This window comes from Lepidothrix coronata, unplaced genomic scaffold, assembly GCF_001604755.1.
Source record: "Lepidothrix coronata isolate B3197 unplaced genomic scaffold, Lepidothrix_coronata-1.0 Scaffold60, whole genome shotgun sequence".
Lineage (NCBI taxonomy): Eukaryota > Metazoa > Chordata > Aves > Passeriformes > Pipridae > Lepidothrix > Lepidothrix coronata.
The window spans coordinates 3,188,439-3,214,940 of NW_016690240.1; the positions used below are offsets into that span (position 1 = coordinate 3,188,439).

At 37.5% G+C, this 26,502-nt stretch overlaps 1 protein-coding gene across 3 annotated transcripts; it reads left to right on the forward strand.

Moving 5' to 3' along the window:
- The first annotated feature begins 211 nt into the window (after positions 1–211).
- Positions 212–23,522, forward strand: DCUN1D2 (defective in cullin neddylation 1 domain containing 2). Of its 3 annotated transcripts, none has more exons than XM_017817324.1 (7): positions 212–264; positions 2,680–2,896; positions 5,629–5,797; positions 8,414–8,544; positions 18,174–18,256; positions 19,564–19,660; positions 20,310–23,522. In XM_017817324.1, the coding sequence occupies exons 1-7, from the start codon at positions 262–264 to the stop codon at positions 20,387–20,389; spliced, it is 780 nt and encodes a 259-aa protein (XP_017672813.1). In that variant the 5' UTR covers positions 212–261; the 3' UTR covers positions 20,390–23,522. The 3 variants fall into 3 exon arrangements, with proteins under 3 accessions (XP_017672813.1, XP_017672811.1, XP_017672812.1); XM_017817322.1 differs by lacking the exon at positions 212–264 and adding an exon at positions 421–708; XM_017817323.1 differs by lacking the exon at positions 212–264 and adding an exon at positions 421–708 and having other exon boundaries at positions 20,485–23,522.
- The last annotated feature ends 2,980 nt before the right edge of the window (positions 23,523–26,502 follow it).

Consider the following 26,502-nt stretch of genomic DNA (forward strand, 5'->3'; position numbering starts at 1 on the left):
ACGTCACCGCGGCCTCTCGCCGCACGCCGGGAGTTGTAGTCGGAGCCGCAGCCCGGGAGCCGCCGCAACAGAAGAGCCACAGCCCGGGAGCCGCCGCCGCTGCCCGGGGCACCCCTGCGGGATCCGCACTGCGGCCCCGCATTCCTCCCCCGCGGCCCGTGCCCGGAGCGCTCGCCGCGGGAGGCGGCGCGGGCGGGCCGGTGCGCGCCTGCGCGGGAGGCGGCGCCGGGCGGTGAAGTTGGTGGGGGCGCCGGTAATAAAATGGTAGGTTGTGCGAGCGGGGGGAGGGGAGGCGGTGGAACCTGGGACGGGGGAGAGTCCCGAGTAACCCCCGGAACAGCCCCCGGGCACCCGCGCCTTCCCACCGCTCCGGCTCCCGCTGCCCTGCCCGGGGAGGGGGCACGACGCCAGGCGGGGAGGGTGGGGGACGCGGGGATGGACGGACACACACACCCCGTGCGGAGTCGCCCTCCTGCCGCCTCCTCCGCCGGGCCGGGAGCCGGGAAGGTCACCGGGGGCGGCGGGGGAAGGGAGAGGGCCGGGCACCGCCGCGGGTATTTCGAGCGCCGGCAGCCGGCGCGGCGCGTACCTTTCCCTTTTTTGGGATTCGGGTTGGCGGGGCAGGTCTCCGGAGTCCCGAGTCCCTCGCTCCCACTGCCCCCCTCCCCGCTGGGGGACGCGGCAGGTGCAGCTGGAGGAGGTGGAAAGGTGCGGTACAAATTCCCTTCCCGGGCCGGGATGGCGGGGAGCGGCCGGGGCTGCCCTGGGAAGGAGGGGTTCGCCTGGTGCAGCGGCTCCAGCGCTTCCCTGGGGTGTGCGGTGCGGTGTCATTGGCGTTCGGAGAGGTGACTGAGCTGTCTGTACCGGGATGGGAGGTGCGCATCCTTGTCCGGGTGCCATCAGCGAGAGGTGACGCTGGAGACAGGACTCCCAGAGCTTCCCCGGCCCCGCAGGGATTGTGGCGGGTCCCGTGTCCGCTGCCCAGGGCTCGGGGCGCAGAGGAGCAGCAGGAACCGTACGACGTGGCAGAGTAGTGGATTGGGGAGTCGGGTGTGTTTCTTATCGCTGATTCCTTCAAATAACCCAATGTTTCATTTCGCAGCTAGAAAATATCCCTAAGCACCTTAACTAGGCTTGAAAGAGGACGTGGGGTTTGCTTTGGAGTTGTTGGCAGAGACCTGTGTTTTGAAGTGATCCTCACTAAGTTCGTTGCTCACAAAAAGTTTATGTACCTAAGGAAGATCTTGGTGCAGAGACTCCCATAGCTAGACTTTAATGAAAATTTGGAGGCAAGGTCGTGGTTACATAGAGCTTGCAGTCAAAGGATTATTGATTATTTTCTTACCAAAATACGTTGTATTTTTGCAGCTTTTTCTTCCCCACTGTACACGTTTCTTGTATAAAAAGAAACTCTATATGGTTCTTATTATATTAAACTGAAAAATCTTGTAGGAAGGACCAAAGTCCTTATCTTGTTTACATGATGTATGTCTTGTCTCAGGACTGTCTGTAGTTGAGATGTCACCATCCATATGTACAACAGATAACACAGGACCATCTTTCAGTTTACTTGTTTGCTGCTTACTGCACACTGAGTCAGGATTCAGTTGTTCTTGATATTTAAGAGACCAGTAAATTTTCCATTATATCTGATGATTTAGGCTGTATTGAAGAACTTAGATTTGTCAGCTTAGTTGTTGGACCAAACCATGTGTTAAGTATGGTTTAACAAAACTGGAAAGTACAGAATATAATAAAAAACAGAGTTTGATTTAAGGTATCTCCTTCTAACTTCATGTAAAGAATAATGTTGAACTATGTTACTAGCAAATTTGGTCTCTGTAAATTACCTGTTTCTACTTCTTGGGTGTTCCAGGCGTTTGGGGATGTTATGTCAGTATGGTTGCTGCAACTGAGAGAAACATCGTATTAGTTCCTGAATACTGCTATAATAGGCTGTTTTGTTGTTTAATGTATTAATAGTATAAATGTATTTTTCAGAGATTAATTAAAGTTTTAGATCACATTTACAGCAATTTTATAGTCTCATTGTCACATTCAGCAGTCTCTGAGATGTCCGCTTCATCTATTTTCTTTTTGTCGTATGTATTCTGTTGGAAATGTGTTCTAACATAATTATGTGAGAAATGCTTCTGCCTTTTTCAGCTGTTGACTTAAAATGATTAAACTTTGTATTGTTCATTGTTGCTAGGAAAATATTAGGAAAACTCTTTCAGTATTTTTTCTGCATGTATGAAGGACTCATACAGAATCTGAGAATCTATAAGTTGTGTGGTTTTAATTTCTTGTTTTTATAACCACTAGGCATGTCTTTCAGAAGATAACCATATTGTTATATGATGCAACTTGTGTTTACTGCTGTTACAGAACAGAAAAACTTCTGCATATGTGAGCAATAAAGCAGAAATACAAATTTGTTGCTGCCAGAATATGTGCTGCTAAAAATGTATATATAGATGCTGTCACTTCAATTTTCAGAAGAAAATGGTGTCTTTTTAACTGCAGAAGAACAAGGCTTTGTCTTCCTGTAATTCTGAAGTGAAAGTTGTCATCAACAAGACAACTAAAACCTTTTAAAGATAGGCATTAGTAGTAGAATGCTGAAACAAACTTCTGGATTAGCTTCATTGGCTTTCCTACTTCTTTTGCATCCCAAAGCATAAGCTTAAATCGTCTCAGAAGGACAAGGTCCGCCAGTTTATGGCCTTTACCCAGGCTGGTGAAAGGACTGCTATATACTGCTTAACGCAGAATGAATGGAAACTAGAAGTCGCAACAGACAACTACTTCCAGAATCCAGACTTATACTACAAAGAATCCATGAAAAATTCAGTAGACAGGAAGAAATTAGAACAGCTGTATAATCGATACAAAGGTAAGGCTTGTGGGTTTTTCGTTGTGGGTTTTGGGGTATTTTTTCCTAATTATTTTGTTTGGGTGGTTTTTCTGTTTTTCCCTCTGCCCTTCTTAAGGACTTCTAAGTAAAGCTTCCTAGCTTTTGCTTCTCTCTGTATGTGGTAATGAGACAAGAATGAAAAAGGTTTTAAATGCTCTTAGGGGTCAGTACACAACTTCTGTAGAGATTCCTGTAGAGCGTGAAAGTAGAAAATTAAATTCAATCGTGAGGAAAAAGTGTCAGCTATGTATGGTAGCAAAGTTTATTACACAACTTATTTGATTTATTGCCAGTAACTGCTCTTAAATATGTAAATGTTGTAACTTTCCATGACAAAATAATACATGTTGTTCTTACACTAATGTTTGGGGGAGTTAATTATGTTCAAAGACAGTAGTATTTCTATATGAAGTAAAGGAAAGTAGATTAAAGGCAGAGTTACTCCTTTTCCATATTTTACTTTACAGCATTGTTAAAAAAGAACAGAAAAAAATGTAAGGAAAATATAGCCATGTAAATATAAGAATGTACATGATCCAGATTATAGTGCCTGCTGAACTGTGGCCATCTGACATGGTGGAGCAGTGCAGGCTGGAATCACGCCAGCCCCTGATAAGATCCATACACCTTGTGTTTTAAAACATGGACTCAACCACTATTCAGCTATGATTTCATGTACTTGAAATATACGGCATGCTTCGTATATGCTTTATCCTGTTCTTAGGATATTGTTTGCGCTTTTTTTGTTCCTCTTTACATAATCTGTTCTATTTTAGGTGTATGGATTCTTTAATATTCCGTTATTTTGTGGTAATGAATTGTTTAGGAACAAAGAAGCAACAAGGCTATAGCATTTTCTTTGTGAACTTAGAGAACTTTTTTTGGTTTTTAAATATATGTATATATTTACATATATATAACACATACGTGTATCTAAATCTTTGCTTGCTCCTTGCATGTCAGTCTTGGAGATTGCTGGGTTAAAAATATATATTCGAATTCTTAAATGCTGCTAAGAATATCTATAATGGAAAAACATTATCACAAATGTTATTCATCATTTTCTAGCAGTGGCAAACTGCACCATTTGACTTTTGTGGAAGTCAGTTTTATGTCAGTGTTTAAGTTTGCAGCACACCTTTGCAGTTCTGGCACTTCAACTCTTAAAGTTGTAAACTTGAAAAAAACTTCACAATATTTGACAGAAGACAATAAAAGTTTTGGTTAGGCACCTTTCCTTTTTTCATATCTGGCTTAAACCTGAGTCATTGGAATTCCTTTGTTCTACAGGGCCTATACAATATTGCACTATCCTTGAAATCTGAGATGAAATGTCTTTCATTTTCTGTTGCCTTTTTGTTAGTTTTTTTTTATCTGTTCAGCCAGCAACTCTGTTAAAACAACAATTTCATTTTTGTTTGTAGTTACCTGGATGACATGAAACATGATAGGGACAGTCTTTTTTGAAATCCTTCTGAATTTTTTCCACTGATTGCAACACAGTGCACTTCTCACCTTTGGTTCTTCAATTACTCCCCAAATATACAAGAAATGTGTTTTACACGTCTTAGAACTTGTTGAACAGATACATTTTCTTGTTATTTGGGATCAAAGGTCCCTGAATTATAACATGGGTGTAATTCTTTGTTTAATGGGTATAAGTCTTTGTCTTTGTTTGCTAAATTAACTTCCTCTCTGGAATTTACCATTTCTTTCACTGTAGTATTGGCTGAAAAAATAGATCTTAACTTAAGAACTAAATTAAAAATTAAAAAAAAATTGATTTAGACTTGATTTTTTTTTTTTTAATCAACTTCTTGGATCAGGACTTGAAAATAGCATGGTTGAAAATCTTACCAGTTTAAGGAGTTAGTTTTAAATTTACTTGAGGGATGTTTTTCTATAAAGCCCAACTTATGATACTTAAATGTCTTCTTATCAAAAGCTGGGAGACACAGTTTTGTGGTTTGTAAACTGTCAAGCTTTAAAAACTAAAGGTGTAATTTTATTTTCTTTTTTGTAGTTTCATTCCCCCCCCCTCCAATTATTTAAATTTACATGCAGGAGGAGTTGTTTGTTTGGGGTAGGGAGGGTTAAGGGAGAATTTTGTTACAGAATTATTAGAAGACATCTACCCTGACATAGGTAGTTAAGAAGTGCAGTTCCAACATTCAGAAAGGTACTGCTTAGTAGTACTGAAACATGGTATTTCCTAAGCTGTATGTTTAGCTAAAGTTTTTGTTGTGCTAAGGCATTGTTCGAAAAATGACTTATAACTGAAAACCAAAAATGTTTGAATGTGGTCTTTAAACATCGTTATAGTGGATACTCATATGTCCCTATCAGGAAAAAGAATCTGTGGAGTCACATGATGTGTGTGTTTTTGTTGGGCTTGATTTTGGGTTGCTTTCTTTTTTTTTTTCCCCCAAATATTTTATAGAGCATTATGGAGAGAAAACAAAACTGTTTTGTTGGCATTAGCTGATGAGTTTAGGAGAAAGTTGCAAACCAATTTCTAAATAAGTTCACAGAATATTTATTGATTCTTTTTGAGGTACTTTTAAAATTAATTAGATTTCAAATGAAAACATTTGTGAATGTTATGAAAAAATGAAGACCTGTGCTATGCAGCACATCAGAGTTGTCAGATGATTATTTGTAAATATTTTTGTAAGTAATTATAATTCTCCTCTTTGTATTTTGAACTGCAGACCCACAAGATGAAAATAAAATTGGCGTTGATGGGATTCAGCAGTTTTGTGATGATTTAAGCCTGGACCCAGCCAGTATCAGTGTCCTGGTTGTAGCATGGAAATTCAGGGCAGCTACTCAATGTGAATTCAGTAAAAAGGAATTTGTTGATGGTATGACAGAGTTGGGGTAAGTATCCGTTTCTGCATAGTTCATAATGCAAGGCCTGAGTTTGGTTTCCATTGAAAACATTTTCAGTTAAATTGTGTAAAGCTTTAAAAAGCTGGTGAGGCTGGTGCCAAGCTTAACAGGTGTTAAATGCCTGTAGTGTCTTGTCTTCCTTAAATTGGTACTTTACTGCAAAGCCTTAAGAATGACCACAGCAAGGGAAAGAGCAAAGCAATTTCTACCTGTACAGCAGGGGAGGGAGGCAGATACACATATCTTTTTATGTAGTTCATAGTAAACACATGCATGGTTGTGTTAAGGATTTGAGTTGGACTGTGTGCTGCTAAAAACTGGAATTCACTAGAGGTGCATGAAGGGAAAAAAAGTTTTGGTGTCAAAGCAGAAAAGAAATAGGAAAACAGAAAAGAACCTTCATTTCTTTACCTTGTCACCACTGAATGGACCTTTTATTCTTTTTGCCTGTTTTACCACCCATGCTTTTCCCATATTGCCTTTTATACTAGATACTTAATTTGTACAAAATATATATGAGAAATTGAAATTAAAATGAGGACATTGGTAGTAGAAAAAGTTATTTAGTCTGACTGTGATGTAACTGATTAAAAAAAATGTCCTTCCTGGATTATGGAGCTGTTCTGAATAACAGACTTTGAGGTTAAACATTGCCTCTGTTTGGCAATAAAGTCAAGTATGTATCATCATAAAATAATACTTTGTGTATAACTTTTCCTTGCAAGAGGGGCAGTATTTCTAATATAGTATTTCTAATATATAGAGATGTCAAAATTATTTCTAACAGATCGCATTGAATAGGTCAGTAATTACAATTTATTACTAGTGCATGTTTTTTGTAGCTAAATAATTTCGTTTGATCTTAGAATGGCACCTTTCTACAACAGACCAACTCCTAGCAAATGTGATGGTTGTTTCTTGAGCAGGGGTCCCAGCAGTCTGTTGTTACCAACCTCATCAGTTATTAACTTACTTTTAAACTTTCCTTTTTAGGTATTAATAAATTTTGATGAAATAATTTTTCATATTTTATGAAGTCCACTGCTTTATTTTTTCCTGTTGGATAGCTTTGGGTAGAAATTACAAGAAAAATGATTTTCTAGCCATGGACAGCAATCAAGTGCTCATGCCTTTATATTAAAGGTTGCCATATTATTTATTTTTTTAAAAAAAAACTGATTAAAAAGGTTCTGCTAAACCACTTGTGACTTCTGGATTGACTTTTGTTTTGTAATGTTATTGTCACATTGCTGCTGTGTTCTTCTGACTGTCTCTGACACGGTTCATAGAGGTCTGTGATTTTTCTCTCTCAACACACAATAAACTGTTCTTGGGAGCCTAATATGATCATATCTGCTTGCCACTGGTATAGCATTTATTGAGAATTTGGAATGATTTTTGTTACATACTTGGAGGTGCAGCGTCTGTGGTTTTTAGCCATGAACATAAGTGAACATTTGAATGAAAAGAAATTCCCTGAGGCGTAGATCATATAGCATTTTTAGGATGCATATGGGAAGGTATATTTGTTGACTAGATCAAGTCCCAGGGAAACTGAAATTCTCAGTTGAGTACTGTTAGCAGAATTCTTTATCTTTTTTTTCACCAGGTACTGGTGTAGGCCAGAAAGGTACTTATCTTTATCTGTACTGTGCAAGGCAGTTAAAACTGCATTTGCATTTTATAGATTTTGTTACCCACCCTTTAATAGAATTTTTTTTCTTGAATCTTTAGAATAAATACAAACATTTAGCTACAGAAAACTTTCAGATGTACCATGTTAGTTATGATAGCTGTTTCTTTTGAAATCTGCTTGCTTCACTTTGAGTTTCTGGGTGCAGTTCAAGATATTGCTAATGTCCTGTAAACCATGAATATTCATTTGATGCCTTGGCATGGGGAAAACTCTTTTTCTTTGGTGTCTTGTCAGGTCAGGTGCATTCACTGAAAATGCTTCAGTCATGTTATTCAGGGATGTGTCTCTGTTAGAATTTCAGTAACTTGATTCTGTCTTAGCTTGCCTATGCCAGGCTGTTAAATGGTTTGTCGGCCTTCAGGCTATCGTCAAAGCCTTGTTTTTCTCCTAGGTTTTATCCTCAAGTGTTCTATGGCTGGGAGAGAATGACTGCAAATAATAGTTCATTTTGGTGGAAAGTCCTCTAGTGCTAAGGTTAACTCTAAACACGGTGTGCAGCTCTTTGTTTAGGAGAGCAGGGAATAAGCAATATCTATTTAGAATAAAGCAAAACAGTTGTGTTACAAGAGCTGTCTAGGGGGAAAGGATAGCTGATTTCAGTGAGGCCTATATGTTCTTTTAAGAACAGAATAGCATCTGTTCATAAATTTATGAAGGGACAGAAAGGAAGCTAAACCACTGAATCCTATTTGTGTTGTGTGCTTAATGGGTGCAGGTATACAATGTTCTGCTTAAAATTCCTTAGTAAAGGCATGTGAGTATTTATATTTTTAAGAATGCTGTCCACAAAGATATTCTGTTTTAACTACTGTTTTGTTTTACTCTGAAACTAAAACATGAAAAAAAAGGGAGGGGGGAGTAAAAAGAAATCCTCAGTATTTGGAAATAATGTAACCTCTTTTGAACAGGTGTGACACCACAGAAAAACTAAAAGCTCTATTGCCAAGACTTGAACAAGAGCTAAAGGATCCAACAAAGTTCAAAGATTTTTATCAGTTTACTTTTAACTTTGCTAAAAACCCTGGACAAAAAGGTCTAGGTAAGTAGAAAAAAATCAAGAAAATATCTACAGTCAGTGAAGTCAATTCCAAATGTTTCCAGTACTACAGTATTCCCATTGGTGATAGTATATAGTAAATTCATTATTGATTTCTTTCACTGACTTTCCCTCTTTCCTATCTTGTTTCAATTAATCTCTTCTTTAGTGTCCCCTTGGTACAGATAACCTAATGTTTTTTTCTGCTAGTATTGATGTTATCTCACCTTCTGTCAAAAAAAAAGTTCCCACAGTTCTTAGAAACCTGTCAAATTTAATTTTTTTTTAAATACTGAACTAATCAGCTCTTCATGTTTCCCATTTTGTTCAGAACTACTGAAACAAGATGTCATATCAGCTCAGGAAGAAGAAGAAAACTCTGGGCCAAAGTTACTGTTCTTCTAAGAATTTTTAGTTTTAGCTCACAATTTTCATATAAAGTTTAGAAAAATAATATTATGGAAGTGGTTCAAATAAAAATAGGCTTACAGTTAATAAAGCATTTAATTATTATTTTTATCAAGTTTGAGATTTGTCCCAGTCCATATCTTGTTTTGCTAGAGTAAAACTCATATGTATTATTTAAAATAAATTCAAATCTGTTACTCTCTTCAAATTTAGTTTGTGAATAGATGAGAAAAAACAGTAAGATAAAATTCTCTATCTCATCAAATTTATGTCCACTTTCAAAAGACGCTGCGTAGGAAGGAATTAAACTGCTTTGCATGTTGGATATAATAGCACTGTACCATCATCACTGTTCTTTTTGTGCTGTGGATGAGAGGAAGTTGTTTGTTGGGGTTTTTTGTGGGTTTTGTTGTTTTGGTTTGGTTTTTAGCATAGTCACTTTAAATCTGTGTCTGTATTACTTGGCAAGTTTATAAATATGTTTTTCTCAAGAACTGTTGGAAGAGTAGTGAAATGGAGGAGCAGAATATTGCTTTAGACATCAACCAGGGGCGCCTGTTCCATGTTCTTTCTTGGGAACTACTTTGAATAATCTCCCTTGGATTTTTTTTCTTAGACTGTGGGCACCCACTTTATATTTTATCCACTTTATATTTTTATTCATTTTTTGCAGCAGTTTCATTTTTCGTTACCTGTGTCACTCTGTCATGACTTATATGCCACTTTCTGTGACAGAAAAATGCAATAGTTTTATAGTGGTTCTGTGAGGCTGGTTGGAATTCTAGTCCCTTAGCTACTCTTCATTAACAAAGCTTAGTACTTTCCAACTGCAGAAAAGGTAAGTCAGTTACAGCTGAGGTTGGAATTTATGGGACATCTAAAGAACTGAACGTGCCCTTTATTTGACATGAGGAGAAAACTTACTGGTTTTCCATTACTTCTGTTTATTCAATATTGGAGGTCCTTTCATTTTTAAGGCTGTCTTCTCTGTTGTGTAAGAATGGCACTTTTTGTGCATAGAGCACCTAAGTTCCTTCTTACACTAGGAGTTGAGTTATCAGCAGAAGAAAGTAAATGCTAGTGCATCTTTTTTTTTTTAACAGAAATAACTCTTGAGAATAAAGCTTACCAGAAATAGGTCTGTGATAGGCAGACTGACTTAAACAATTATATTTCATGTTTATTATCTTAGCATATTGAAACCATAAGAAATTATTGAAATATCTCTAAAATGTTCAAACAGCGATGCTTTGGATATGAGTCATGTTCATTGCTCCATCAGTATTTTAATACATATCAGATTACTTTTTTAAAATCTATTTCTGCTGTTTTAAGAAGTGGTAAGCAGCAGTTACTTTATTTTTTTCCTCATCTCCCGGAAAAGCATCAGGAAATACAGTGATTCATGGGTTCTTTTTTAATATGCCAGGTGGTCTTTAAATTTAACAGACAGAGAAACACTTCTATAGTGTCTTCCCTTTTGCCAGACAGGACTGATATCTACCAAATCCATTCCTTGCAGATGTTTTTCTAACCAAATTCTCGGTGATATGCTAGCAGTATATGCTAACTTGCCTTTTCAGTTTCAGTAATTATCAGCAAGATTTGACGTCTGATTGGTGGGGGTCCTCTGGCTGAAAAAGTTTGGGAGCCACTGCCTTGACATTATATAATTTTAAATTTTTGATGGCAGGTCTCACGCATCTATGTCCATGCTTGCTTGAACCTACTGTTAGATTTCTATTTTCTTTCTTTTTCTATCATATAACTTAAATCTCTGTTCCTGAATTTTCCAATTCACTGCTTACCTGACCAAAGTAAATATGCAGAATGCATGTTCCCTTAGAGTAAGTATTTGGCAATTATGTATGTGCCTTCCCTTAGACTGAGTATAACCAACTAGTGTTGATGCCTTTAGGCATCACCATGATAAATTTTCTCGTAGCTCTCTGATACTGATATTTTGTTCTCCAACTCTCCTCCCTTGCAATCCAGTTGATTTTCCATCTTGTGGTACCCAACCAAACCAGGTATCTTCCACGTGCCTTAGATATTCTGCTCCTTGTTTTGCATCCCAAAGTTTGCTTGTTTGATACTGTCTGCAGTTTGCAGTCTGTTTTACTTAGGGGTTTCTACAGCAGTGCAGTGCTCCCAGTGAACTTTGGTCTTTTCTTTCTGCAGTTGATTATTCACACTAGCTATATGACTTCTCTTTAATGAAATCTTTCTTATTTACTTCCAAGTGGTTTTTCAATTTGTCCAAATAATATTGAATTCTAATCCAGTCTTCTACCATGCCACACTTTTTTCAGATTTTGTGTAAGTTGCAGGTTTTGTGTAAGTTTTTCAGGTTTTGTGTAAGTTAGTAAAAGTTTCCTTTGTTGTATTGTCTGAGTTATTTAAGTATTGGGCAGTGTTAGATACTCCATGGATGAGTTACTTTCTCCCAGTTTGTCTGAGAATGACTGAGGTTCTTCTAGAACTTCTTTGACCTTTATGAAGTTTCAAAGATGGTAGGTAGCAGTTTGAGATTGCTCCAGCATACTGAGATGAATTTCAGCAAATCTAGGTTCGCTTTGGGCAGCAGGGCTTTAAGACTGAATATCTAAAAGTTGTTTCTGAAATAACTGTCAGTTTTCATTGAATCTTTTTGCCTGGAGCATATCTTGAAAAAAAAATATCTCTTTCCCAGACTTTTTTCTTTCCAGGGTTATCAGCAGGACACATAGTATCTTTTATCATACCAGCTGCCATTTGTAAGGGAGTGGGAAGGCACAGAAGCCCTTCTTAGAGGGTTCTTTTTTTGGGTGATAGAAGAATTTTGGTGTTACCTGACACAGTTGTCTTCATAATGCAGTGTGGATTTTGCTCCAGGAAAGCAGTCTTCAGTGGGGGGGTGGGGGTGGGGTGGGGTGTAGTTTTATGTTTTATTTATTTATTTTTAGAACAGCATGTCTTCTGTTGCTTTTTTATTTCTTCTTATTCTGCAGTTCCCCTCAAAACCAATGTAAGAAATTCTGCCTTAATTTATTGGAGAGGATTCTAATTACATAAAGTTGCATCTGTTCTGTCATTCCCCAAAATAGTCACAGAGTTCGGTATACCAATACTCGTTCCTAGAAATAGGACAGCCTTTTATAGGAGTCTCTTTTCCACAGTTCCTGTGGTGATAGTGGGGAATTTTTATTTCTCTTTATATCTATGGGACTTCTCTATAGTCTCATCCAACTTGAATGTTCCATTTACTTTTATTACCTTAATATTACCAAGTAGTGTATTTCAGTCTGGATACATGCTGTTTAAAGACATAAAAGTAGTAGCACTCCCCCAGTGTGATAGCTCGTGTAAGTAGTGAGATACAGGAGGCAAAAGCACAGTGCATAGGATCTACCATAATTTTCTTTAAGCAGAAAATGATGTTCTGATTCATGTTACTCAGCACCCAACTGTCAAGTGTGTTTCAGAGAAATCTGAATAGATTTGATCATTATGGAAGAAGAAGATGGATGCTTATAACTGTTAAGACTGTGGCTCTCCAAGTGGTGGACAGAATTCAGGCAAAAAAACATAGTTAGGTTTCAACACAGCAATGCCATCTCAATGGCTGAACGTTGGATCTGGCATACATAATTTTTAGTTATATTAAACTTCATTTGCATGTTTCCTATATATTTTGAGTTTTAATAGGGGCAGTTTGTTAAGATCTGGTTTGCCAGGAGACTTTAAAAAGAATTATTATGGATAACCATGATTCTGTCTGTTTAATCTGCTTTCTCATGTTCTCACTACTGTATATAGTACAATAAATCTTTAAGTTTTGCATGGTGCAGATGTGTAGAGGTTTATCTCGCCTTCCACTCCCAAGTTTTAGCTGTTCTACTGCAGTCAGAGTGAAATTTTATCAACCAAGAGCTAGGATACAAGTGTACTGAAGAACAGGATTATAGGTCTTTTTTCATATTGCATACAGAGGCGTTCAGCTTTCTAAGGCCACTGTTCAAGCTCAAAACAAGGCCTTAGCTTCATCTTTTTTTTTTTTCTTTTTTTGAACGTGATACTTGCTGTGATTCTCTTAATGGGTCTCCCTTTGACCCTCAACAAGACATGCTCAGGAGTTTATTATAGTTTGTTTCAGCACCAGGAGGAGCTTAATGCATTCTTTCATGGTCTTCATCTTTCAACATGGAAACAAAAAGCTAATTTGGTCCTTCATCACTTCTTTGTGATCCCTTCGCCTGCTTGCTGGCTCAAAAGGTTGTGCTTCCTTCTCTCTGCCAGTTGCCTGGGATCAAGCAAGAGATGAAAGATGAGGAGGGCATTCAGACTGAATCAAATATTACCTCAAGACCAGAAGAATGACTCTCTTTGCATCCGGTATGTGGACTTCAAGGAGGTTTCATCTTCTATGAGCAGATGAGTATAATGTGCTCTTTTTAATTGAAGCAACATCAGCTTTGGCTTTTGTCATAGCAGTATCTCAAGATGCTTTGAAGAGACCCTTGGACGTTAGGGAAGGATTTTTTTTCTATTTTATTTTTCTTTCCCCACCTACCTAGTTACCAAAACTTCCTCCTCTTTCAGTGAAGAATTAGATTGATCCATTCATAGGCTATTTGTAGGAGTCAGTGGATGGAAGACGTTGAACAAGTTCAACATGAATTTCATGTTTTATTTTGAAAGAGGTCTATGAATGCTGTATTTTAGGTGTTCCAATGGCTTTGGTTTGTGTGTATGGTACTTGCTTTATTTTTGTTCACATTTTTCTTGCTGAAAGTGCCATCAGTTTAAGAGAAACTTGGTATAAGAGGTGCTCTGATCGAAAAAGGCCAACAGTAGCAGCAAAAATGTAGCATAACTGCCAGTTCTAGTAATGCTTTATTGATTCTTTTACTCATGTTTGGCCCTTATTTGGGAAATACATATCCAGTCATCTTTTAGGCATCTGTTGTAGTTTATCTGGATTGTACATGCTGAGATTTGCAGAGGCAAAAGGATTTTGGAACTGGCTACAGTCAGGTTCATTAGGCCTCACTCAACTGTTGTTTCGATAGCCATCTTCTAAGTCTAGCTTGCATTCCAAAGCAGTTCAGTTTCTGCTTTTATGCAGTTGATGCTTAAGATAATAAACATGAAAGGTTCTGCATGTGGTCGACCTGTTTCAATGTGGCAGATGCTGAGATAGAGCTAATGAGCACAGTCAGACCCTGCTCGATTCCTGCAGCGCTCCTCTGAAATCCACATGCTGTGCTTTACTGTTCTTCCTTGTCCACTACAGGCACTTAATCTGACACTGTGCATTATACATCCCCTGACGTAGAGCACTGAGAAACTCATTGCTAATGCCTTTGCAGGGATGAGTGGATCCAGCTCGGCAGGATCCCGAGTTTAGCTATGATCTGTATCAGTATTGTACCTTTTACTTGGTGGTTTTTTTTTTCCCCTTCTTTCTTCCTTCTGTGGGGGAACTTCGAGTTGCAGATAAAGGCTATTTTTCTCTAAGCTTCTGGGAATTTGGTGGGACATTTTTGGGTTGAATCTTGATGGTACTTTCTTGTTATTTTGCTGATTAGGAAAGAAGAAACTAATTCTTGTGTCCATGTTCTTAATTTAGAGGCAAAAGAAGACTCTTAAAATCATTCAGAGATGAGGAAACAAGGAAATGAGTAACTCATTGAATCTTGCAAGTATTTCTTTGATGTTTATTGGTCAGGCAGTGGGATAGTCTGGCAGTGTGTTAGTCCAGTTGTTGAGATAGACTGACACCAGTTTTCATTGTTCCCATATCTGCTTTCATTTTGACACAGTGTCGAAAAGTTAGATCAGTAATTTAGGTGAATTAATGATAACATTCTAACAGTTTCAAACATGATTGCATGAACAGCTCTTGTTGGTAGGGCAGGCTGAGAGCTGGACAGGTCTGTTTGGCAGAGGATGATGAGTGAGTGCTGCAATCCCAGAGTGCGTTTTTGGCACAGCAGGTCTAAATGAACTGCATTTCATGTTTGTCACAAATCCTACTCTCCAGCCAGTTCCTTGCTATCTGTTGATTTCTCTTTTGGTTTTCACTCTTCCTTGATTTCTTGCATGCAATGATTTCATTGCCCTTATCCAAAATCGTATTAAAGGCATAAGGAACTTAAATTGATTCTTATTTTATTTATGCAGCGATCTAATAATGATTTTTTTTAATTTGTTAACAAAATAAACATTTGATCAAATCTTGAAAGTAGACACAGGCTGTCTAACTGATAATATATTTCTCCTTCTGCATTAATTATACTATTTGTTATCACTTCAAGTTTTCTGTTCAGGGTAGGAGAGGCTGAGGTTTTTTAAAAGCAATTTTAGAATGAGGCTTTAATGTTTCAGAATAGATCATACTGCATGCAAAATACTGTATTTCTGACTGAAAAGCTGATTGTTTAAGGGGCTGCATGACTTACAACTCGCTAGATGTTGACATTGAAAATATTTTGAAAGGAAAGGGTGAAAGGAAAGCTCAAACCACTGTATAATGTACAGTAGTGATGTGGTATTTTTGATGTTCTTGAAACATTAACCATTTAGCCATTTTATGTTTTGGATATGAACATGGATGTCAGCGATGAAGTATCTTCTAAACTGATCTTTGCCTGTGTGTTTTTAGAGATTCATGCATCTGTCTTTTGCTTTCCATTTATAAAACTTGAATTATTAGTCTATAATGTGGAAAGCACATTTTTTCTGTTACAAACCCAGCATATTTTATAATTGTAGTTTTATTTGTAATAATGCCTTCATATCTATGCAGCATTGAAAATCGTATTCCTAAGACTGCCTGGGAAATTCTTGCCTTGCAAAAGTATCTTCCTGTGGGGATGCAGAAGTCAAATGGCATAAGGCCTTTTTTTTTAATATCTTAGTGCAGCACTAATTGTAGCAGATACAGTCTCCACAGCATTGCTGTTTATTGATACTACTGTGAGCATCCTAATGTAGAATTGGAACTCTGTGACTAGGTCTTCCCTTTAAAGCAGAAAAAAAAAATCTTTTTTTTGTCCTCCAGTGTGAAGTTTTTCAACCTAGGTAGGGAATTGTCTTCAAACAGAAGTGTAGCCATAGGCCCTGAGAATGTGGCACACCTGAAGGCCTAGTTCTCTCCTGTACTGTAAGACTGCGTAAGCTGGCACCACTACCAAAAGTGATAGTCCCATCTAGTTCTTTTGTTCAAATAACTCTTGTGTTAGTTCATGGGTTTGTGGGATTACAGTGAACCAGATGTGGGAGATGGGCTTTCTTTATTTTTTCCCTTGGGCAAATTTTGCCAAGATCAGAACTTTCTTCCTTGTGCCTAATGGGGAGAGCAACTCCAGTGTGGACCAGTTTCAGCCACTGCAGAGCAACATCCCCAGTGGAATATGCATTTGTCATACATTATAGCAAATAATTCCTATATCTTTGTGCAGGAGAATACCTTGGCACACACATGTACTGTGCCCCTCAAGTATCAACTAAAGATAGTATTTCACATGTGTTTTCACAATTTTGCAATAATCAAGATCACCTTAACATAATACTGAATTTGACACAAACACACAGATAAACCAAGGAAGTGTGATCACTTCTGTCCCTTTCAACTCTTCTTTTTTGGCATCTTTAGCCATCTTTGTTTCCTTACCTGTACTTTCTTCATTTTTCCAAAGAATGTTTCCATCAGAAGTATAAAAACTCTTCAGCTATTAAGGTGTCATTTCTTTAAAGTGCATTTTGCTTAATGTTGTCATGTGATAGATTTGCAAGGTTTGCTTGGAAAGGTTAAGTCTTCATACAGAAGCCTGAGTGAATGGGATCAAAGCCAGTCACTTCATAGTGAAGTTTAGAAGCTCTTAAGATTATTCAAATTTCTCGCTTTTCATTTGGGATAGCAGGTAAGAATAATTAATCTGCGTATCTAAGAAGCAAGTAAATGCTATTAATTACTTGCTTCTGCTTATTTTTTGTGAAAAGTGAGCATGGTGGCAAAGATAGGAAAAACTGAAAGAAGTTTATTAGGACATAATTAGGACATAATACAAGTTCCATACTGAAGAGCACTCTGATCGTAGTAGGACAAACACTGGCAGCACTGTCTCTATATAGCCAGGTAGAGGTGTATAGCATTTCTCTACATCCTAACTATTGAACTTTTTCTGGGCTCCAGCTCTGTATGATTCAGGGACTCTAGGGACATGGCTGTGTTAAGATCTGGAACATCTCTCTCATTCTCGAAACTTGATTTCAGGTGACAGAGTGTCCTTTGATTTGTAATATGATATGTATGGTGTCAAAATCTGTGCTGCTTTCTTGCAGGTGGAGGTCAAGCTTCTGTCTTAATCTGCTATGACAGTACTTTCTCTTAAGCTTTATATTCTGTTTACACTTCCTTTACCCTGAAAGCACAAGCTGAAATATTTTTGTGGTTTAAGAAAGGCTGTGCTTTACTTTGTGGTTGCACAGCAGTAAGCATAAGCCATTAGGTATTGTGAGTTGCTGAAGATGAAAACAGGCCTTCAAGGAAACATCCTTTCTACCCTTAAGCTGCATCTAATATTGCTCCTGCTTTTCTGCTGGAGTATATGGCAGTGCTGTATCCTCCCTCAAACTCTGCTCTCAGATCACTGGTCATGATGCAGAATAAGGGCCACTTTCTTGGACTTGTATTTTCAGTATTGTGTGTAGGTGTTTATCTATGAAATGATTCCAGAAGAAGAGAATTATTGCTGTAAGGTGTTCTCTAGAATCATAATGCCACAGACAAATGATTTTTTTTTTTTAATCCCCTCGTGTCCTTAAATTCCCCTCACAGTCAAGTGTGTATAAAATGTGATAAATTAAGAGGAATTAACACCTGTGGATTTAAATGTTTGTGTTCCTATCAATATTTCCTGCATTTGTGTGTGTGTGTATATTTTTATTTTTTAATTTGCAGACAGAGTTATTGATAACTATCTTGTTCTGTTTCTGTAGATTAAAAATATTTTAGTCTTAATAACTTTGATGTTCAATACACAATTTATACCGTTACTGTTTATCTCCTTTTGGTTCAGTGAGAGTAGAAAAAAATTCCTTATACTTTTTTTAGTGATTTTAAATGAATGTTATTCATTTGTGTCATAATATACTGGATGTAGCATTAGTAGTTTAACCATAAGGGTTTTATTGCTTATAACAGGCTGTATATTCACGCATTGCTTTATCTCTTGCAGATTTAGAAATGGCAATTGCATATTGGAATTTAGTCTTGTCAGGAAGGTTTAAATTTCTAGATCTTTGGAATAAATTTTTGTTGGTAAGTATGTACTGTATTCCTTACTGCTTGTCTTAGTCTACAGTAGCCTGGCTGTTGTAGGTTGTGTGCTTCCAATAAGAAAAAGACAGGATATCTGAATATTTCCTTTGAATTTTTTCCTTTTTGAAAACTGATATAAAATAGTCTTCAATCAAGCCAAATTAAATCTTCTCTATATAATTTTCCAATTGAGAAGAATGCAAAATGATGTAGCAAAGCAATAGAGTATTCTGCTTGCTTGATTCTGTATCCTCTTACTTATGAAAGTTTCTGCATAAAAGGAAGCCATGATTGTAGATTCCACTGATGCTGTCTTTATTCTCAAGACATCTGTGATTATTGTCAACCATGTATTTTACCATGCTCTGACTTTTGTAGTATTAATGAATAAACTCAGTCTTTTTAGGTCAGTCATAACAGAATTGATATTTAACTTTAAAAACTTTTAATTTTAAGCAAAAAGTTCTTGCCTGAGTAATTAGTTTGACTAATTTTTTAGCTACTTGTTGTAAACTGATCTTGGCAGTTTTCTTATTACTATTGCAATTCTGTGGGCAGTGGAGCAAAGATGCATAAATTAAACCTCTGAAATTGAAAAATGTTCATATAAAAGGTGTGTTTCACTCATCTATATTTCTAAATTTGAGTTTCTGTGTAATTACCAAAAAAAATTACATAATGTATAATCTATCTTAATTTTTTTTTCAATTCTTTTATCTGTACTTTAGGAGAAATAAGAAGAAGTCTTTCTGCATTTTGTCCCTCAATGCTTAGTAGGGGAAGTGTATACTTTTTGAAATATTTTCCTGAAGTTTTTTCTAAATTTCTAGGCAGTATATTTATTGGAATTACTGAATAATGTACCAGTTTCATCAAGACAACTTGTGAAAACATTTTATGTTTTAACTGCCTTAATAAAATTAACACATCCAAATTCAGATCTATAGATGTAACTGAAGAAAAATCTGCAAGTTTTTTGCCCACTTTGCTATGTGATCAAGTTTCTTACAACAGACAGTTCTGTGGATCTCTACTTCAAGTAGTGGTCTAGATGACCTGGTATAAAGTGTGTTACTTCAGAAGAGCTATTTAACCAGAATGTTTACTTCAGAAGAAAGGTTTAAATTAAAAGATTTAAACATAAGAAAGAAGCAAGCTAGGACTCTTTTGAGTATTCTTTTGGTTATTTGTTAAGATGATGAAGAAATGTTTGTAAAAAGTGTTTTTCTGTATATGTCAATGTAAAATGCTACTATGGAATTTGAAAGTAGTTTGAATTGAACAGTACCATTTTTCTTCCATTATAGGAACATCATAAAAGATCAATTCCGAAAGATACTTGGAATCTTTTGTTAGACTTTGGAAATATGATTGCAGATGATATGTCCAACTATGATGAAGAAGGTAAGCAGTACCTGAATATCCTAAAAAATAAATACCTTTCAGAAATATTGCTATGAACAAGCAAGAGAATATGTTGATGCCTCCTGTCTTAATTTGTTCATCCTTAGAGTTTTAGCTGCAAATAGTGTCATACTTGTTGCCAAAACAGTCATGATAAGAAAGTTAACTGTTTTTTGTTTGCTGTAATATGTAAATAGAAGTAAAGATACTGTCACACCATTATATAGTACGTTATTTGAGCATGTTATGCTACAAATCTCTCAATGAAGCTGAATGTTTTGTACAAAATTTTTGCTAACCTAAAAACAGTTTACGCTCTGTTACTAATTCTGTTTTGACATTTGTACAGAAATATGTCCTAATAAGAATGCCATGGTTTTGCTATCAACTAATGTTTATATTTGTGGTGTGGATTTTTATACTTCAAATACATTTTGTTTGTCTTAAGAACTACTGCTGGAAGAAGAGATTCAAATGTTGAATTCAGTAGTTAGGTGCTTTTTTCAAGTGTTTTATCATCTCATGTGTGTTAAAGCTAGACTAGGCCAGAAATGTCAAGGTGAGCTTCTGATCTTTTATATTTAAAGACTACACTGATTTATTGCTGATAATAATAGAATAATTTCTGAATTGCTTGACTTCTCTTTAGGGGCGTGGCCTGTTCTAATAGATGATTTTGTGGAATATGCACGACCAATAGTCACAGGAGGAAAACATAAAACTTCCTAACCCCAGACATGTCAGTATGGACTAAACATGGTCTCTGAACTGCACTGGGTGATGAAGATTTAACTGAAAACTATGCACATTTTTGCTGGTTTCAGTGGTCGTGATGACATTCTGCAGACAAAACTGAAATTCTTCCTTTCTACCTAAAGAATATGATGGCTGACTTGTGGACACTTCAAGAACAAACTCAGAAGATAGTTCAGGCTGTTTGTAGGCTATTGGCTTCAATTATTGTACTGGTTATATCATATAGGATGTAGATTTTGCATGATTTTATACTTTGGAGAAGTTTAACTAGAGGCCATTTTATTAAAGTTTTGACAGCACAGCATGCCATTCAGTTCATGATCCAAAGTGAACACCAGCAGTTACATAAACAAAACTGTATTATATTGTACTTATATTAAAAGCAGTATTTGTGGTATATAAATTAAATCCCTAAATAAAACTTATGCAGTATGTTGTATTTTTATAAAAGTTAGTTCCATGGATCTGTCCTAATATGGAATTGTAACAAAACAAAAACAAACAAGCCCAAGTATGCCTTTTTTTTTTTTTTTTTCAACTTGTTGCCCAAACTTAGTTTTTACTTTTAAGTCCTTGATATGTAGATTGATTGATTATATCCAGTTTTCTCCCAATGAGATTAACTTCCTCATTATTCTTCTTGAAGTGCTTGGACATGTAGGAGTAGCATTGCTGAGGACAGGCCGCTGCTCTATGCTGTGTTGCACCTCCAGTTTTTTTTAATTAACCATTTTAATGTAGACATTAAACAACCAAAGATGCTTTTATAATTCATGTTTGATTATCTTAATTCAGTTAGTCTTTAGTTATGTGTTCTATTTATTTTTAATAAGGAACTGGTGGAATGTGGATTTTATTTATAGATTGAAACATACCATAAATTCTAACTAAATGCAACATAGTTATAAATGCAAATCCTGGCACTTCTCACGGAAAATATGTGTGAGTAAGCCGAAAGACTTAACTAGTTGGCTTCTATGTTGGAAAAAGCTAGGGGTAAGGAGACTTTATATTAATGATTATAAGTATTCATGCCTCTGGATGTATTGTGCATTCTATTTTATATATTTAAGAGGGGAGAGGAAGAGTAAATTGACGCAGTTTCAGTGATCTCAAGGCTGGTGAAATTGGACCAGTTTTCACCAAATCTGAATTTGTTCAGTCATTTGTTTCTCCCCTTACGCCAACGACTGATTATGAAGTGTACAGAGGTCAGTCTCCTCTTCCTCAAAAGTGTCTTCCACTGTCTAAGCACAAAAAAGTTTTACCAGAAACTATTCAGCATGTCTTCACACATGCTCTTTCAAATGCTACCTCATCAAAATGAGTTTGTCATAGCCACTGTAAAAGTTTGTTAAAATGAAGTGTTGCTAAAGAGCATGTACAGCTATGATCAATATATTTTCTGTAATCAGAGCTGAATAGGTGCAAGAATTTTGGAGAAAGTAGTGCATTAAGTTATTTAAATTATGTCTGTTTGGATCACATGAGATCACTTAAGCATTGCATGACAGCATACTATTTTATTTTGGGTTTGCAAGGGTATAAAAGCTCGCAATATTCTCTTAAACTCTAATATTTAGAGTTTCATACAAGCAGTCAGCTTTCATTTATGTCAATGCAACCTGCAAGAACAAATGTACATGCTGCATACAGAGAGATTGCCTTCATTCTTCCACTTGAGAGAATTTCAGTTGTGCATGATGTTTAAAAAGCAGGATTAGGGCAAATTTTAACAAATTAGCAAGTTTTGTTTTAGTAAGAGTATAGCAAGCAAATTAAAAATGCCCTGAGAGTAATTTACTGTTAGTATATTTTTTTGCCCTTGCAGGGCAGCCGCCAGGTGTCAGCATCTCAGCCGGCTGCTGCCTCCTGCTTCTGTGTAAAGTTAGCCAGGAAGGTTAAGCCCAGTTATTACTTTCTGCCTACAACTTTTTAGAAGGGCATTTTGTACATAACTTCTATAGAAGTCAATGGGGATTGAAAAGTAGTGTTATGCTCTTTTAAATAGATTTGATTTATCTACGTTTCGGTCCCAAAACAAGCCACTTCTGTATCAGTCTCATAGACTTTGGCAAAGATGTAACATCTTGTAGCATCAAGTGCATTTATCTAGCCAAAAGTGATAGAATGCTTGTTATTCACAATTGCCACTTAAAATGTATAGCTATAATATAACTGCACAGAAGTAGTTTAATCTATCAGTATGTGATGCAACTCAAGTTTCATAGTGCTAGAGCTTGTGAAACATTTGTTCATGCTGAGAGTTCCTTCAAATCAATCTGATGAACCTTTTACCTTTTAAAATAAATAGAGCATAAAAAAGGCATGGGAATTGAGGGTTTTTTGTCTTGTTAATCTAAGCAAGAGGGAAGGTGCTTAGCACAATAATCAGTTTCTATATATATACTTTTACTCACTCTTAAGCCTCCTTCCTGTGAGGATCCTTCATGGGAAACAACCTTCCAACCCAGGAGGAGTGGGTAAAATATCTGAAGATAGGAGTTGCTTCTTATCAGCCAGCTTCTGAGGTGTAGTGTTCTTTTTCTTTTGTTCTTCCTGGTATTCTATCCCTTTAAAACCACATATGCTTTTTGCATTCCCATACATAATAGCATGGAGTAACACCTTCGCACTTGATCATTAAAAATACAAATAAATTGCTTTGAAATTATGAGGTTTTTATGTATTTTAATAATTATCTGCTATCCACAGTTCCACTTTACAGGGCACTCTGACTTGCTTTTTAAGTAAGCTGATACAGTGGTAACACCTAGGCTGTTCAATTTATAATCATAAATGGTACAGATGTCTTCAAGTTGTTCGGTGCATACAGTATTACTTCACAGATATGCTGTATGAATTTTTAAAGTTGGTGCCAAGTTGTTTGGTTTTACATCCTAGAGGGTTTGAAACTGAGCCATGGGATTTGTACATGCCAATTCTAAATTTAAATGTAATTTATCATGTGTGTCATGCCAAGGAGAGCAAACCTGCAGGCATCTGCTCATTCAATGCACCTGGGAGATTTGCTGCTGAGTAAGCTGTACGTGTGTAAATTTTGTGGCAATGGAAAAAGGAATAAATGGACTGTCAACATAAATGATTGAAGTCAGTCATGTGAGACATCTGTATGGTTTTCATCAGCTTTCTGCTTTGGAAGTCTTGCAAAGGCCGGTGGGTTTTTTGTTATCTGGTTCATTTATTACATTCTTGCATTATTATACCATCAGCCAGAAGAGGGCAAGAATGTAACTCATTAACTTTTGACTAGCTATAATGTTTGGTTTGCTCATCTATGCCATGTTTAAGCTTTTAAGAAGCTTGACATGCTTAGCTGCAGTGCTGTATTCACTACATGTAGTCGCTACATGCTAGTGCCCAAACTCTGCAATTTGTGTTATTAGTTTGTACTGGCAGTGAGAGGTGTAATTGCAGGGAAAGTGTTGCTCAGTCCGGGTTCTGAGCTCTGTAGGAGCAGCAGCATGCTCAGAAGTGTGTGCAAAGACCTTCAGAGGTATGTATTCACCTGTCATGAATTCCCTTCTGAAAGTTGAAATCAAAATAATTAAGTTGCCCTCCGTCCTCACCCAGCTGCTTTCACCAACCACTGGCTGCTTTGGTGTCACACGAATCTTGTCTTCCTTTTCCTGTAACAGCAAAACTGCTGATGCTGATACTTGAACCACAGCAAGCTCTTTTCCTTTCAGGTGTCAGCACCAGTAGCTTCCCTCAGCTGATGCCAACCAGCATCTGGCCCACCAAAAGGCACAGCCCTTCTGAATGAGAAAAAGTGTAATATTTTTACAACCATGAACCAGTTCAGCAAAACGTGTTTTCTGATCTTTTCTTTATATACAGTGTGCTGGGTAGAATTAGAGATGAGGATGACACACCTCTAAAATTAACTTTTTTGTTCTAAACTGTTGACAGAGGGATCTGCAACTGCAGCTGCCTCTACAACCACATGCAGAAAATACCATATTTCAGACAAATGGGTGCAATGTTCACCTCTTAATGAGAAGGGCTGGGGAAGCTTAGGGGCATTTAAGTTTTGACTGAGTATTGGGATACTTCCCCTTGGTGCATATACTTGACAAATTCCCATGTGTTTTTTCTTGTGCCTCCTTTTCCAAGCAGCGATATACTCTCATTTGGCAAACCCCATAGGCTTCATGTCAAGACTTCAGCTTTCTGTCAAGAGTGAAAAGAAGTCCATGCTGTGTTGCTGAAGGATTATTTTTCCTTTAAAGCAGTGATGTAAAACTGTATGAAAATTATTCATCTCCATTATTAAAGAATTGCATAAAATCAGTCTCTTTTTTTTCCTGGATCTCAGTGAATGTGTTTTAGAGGAATGATCCTGTTGCTAAAGTAAAGTCCTTCATTTCAATTGTTGAAAAGATGCAACTCTAACGGAAGTCTGACACCCATCTGGTATCAATCATATTTTCCAGGATATGGCTCTGAATCCTTTGGATGGGTGAACTTGGAGCATTTCTCTGCTGAGTGCTTCTGAATGGCAGAAGCATCAGCCACTCACTCACGGGTGAAACACTTGGTGTAGTCGTCTTCTTTTAACTTAAAAAGGGCTTATGTGGACACAGCATTGTCAGTCCATTTGCCAGTTCATTTATTCACAGAAGATCTCAGTGCCTGTACAGCACATGAGCCCTCACCTGGGCGCTGGAGATCATCAATGCAGAGCCCCTCAGGTGGAGGAGGCAGGAGCAGCCACATCTGCCAAAGGCGTGCTTCCACGTTTTCACATTGCATTTCAAATACAGTTAAGCTGAAACAGCGTATTGCCACCAATGCAGACAAGCCTTTTCTCTGTCCAGCCTTCCCGTTCCTTTTTTTCTGGATTCTCCCCATCTAAAAACAGTCATATATACACTACTGAAAGGACACAAAGCTGCATTTTTATGATATACCAAACATTTCTGTAAGCTCTGCTTGTTTTGGTGGTTTTTTTTCCTGTTGTGCATACTTCTTCATCTTAATGGAGTTACTGTCTTTTGTTTCTGTTTAAGACATGTAAGTATGATGTTTTACAAATAATTGCCTCTGTTGTGGGGAGTAGGGGTAGTTATCAGTGTGTCTAGCCTACCTCTGCCCAGAAAGCTCACAGGCGATGGAAGTACATGAAAAGGAGATCACATGTAATTAATAAATAAAAATTTCTTTGTTGCCTGTTCTATTTTGTAGAGTTGAGAAATAGAACTTCTCTGAATTTTTCTTTGGGTTTTTATTATACCCTTATTTCTGAAGCCAGAGATTCTATTCCTAATTTGAGCTGTGTTACAAGCAGCCAAGTGTGTGTGCAACAGGGTAAAGTCCACGGGAGGCAAAAGGGCAGTGCAACTGCCAGCCACATTCAGAAGGAAAAGATAAATGGAAAACTAAGAATAGCTTTGCCCATTTTCAGAAAGGAACCTTCTATCTGATGAGGCCCTTACTAGCTCACCACAGTGCCTCAGCAGGTGATTTCTCCTGTCCTTGCTTTGCAAGCTCAAATTCCCATGTGCCTCCAAATCGTGATGCTATGCAGGAATAGAGAACAGGTGGGTGCCACAGAAGGGTGGATGGACCTGTAACGGAGAAATCAATGTCAGTGCTTCTGCCTGGTGTATTTTTCTAAGCTGTCCTGGCCTTGGTTTTCCATCTTGAGTGTTTGCTTTCAGACACGTGGAACCTGAGATAACTAGCAGTCCAGGGGTGGCTCTAAGATTACCTCTACGTTGCATAAATGCCCGGGCTGTGGGAGATGATGCTTATTCCTACAGCCGTGCAGGGCATCCTCACTTTTTGTGGCAAGCCAGCTCTAGAGCAGGCTGGCTATGGCCCCACTGTAGGACACTTGGCCCTGCATATCCTGTAGTGCCTACATGATGCCCCTCACATCCTGGCATCCTAAGGTATAATTGCCTTTTTTTTTTTTTTCAGGGCAGAGATGTTGCTTTCTAGCAATGAAAACACTCTCAGTGTCCTTTTCTTAATACTCAGCTCTTCTGTTAACCAGGTTGCCATCTTTAAAACAAATGTGTACTAACAGAGGCTACTTTCACCACTTGGGCACTTTATTT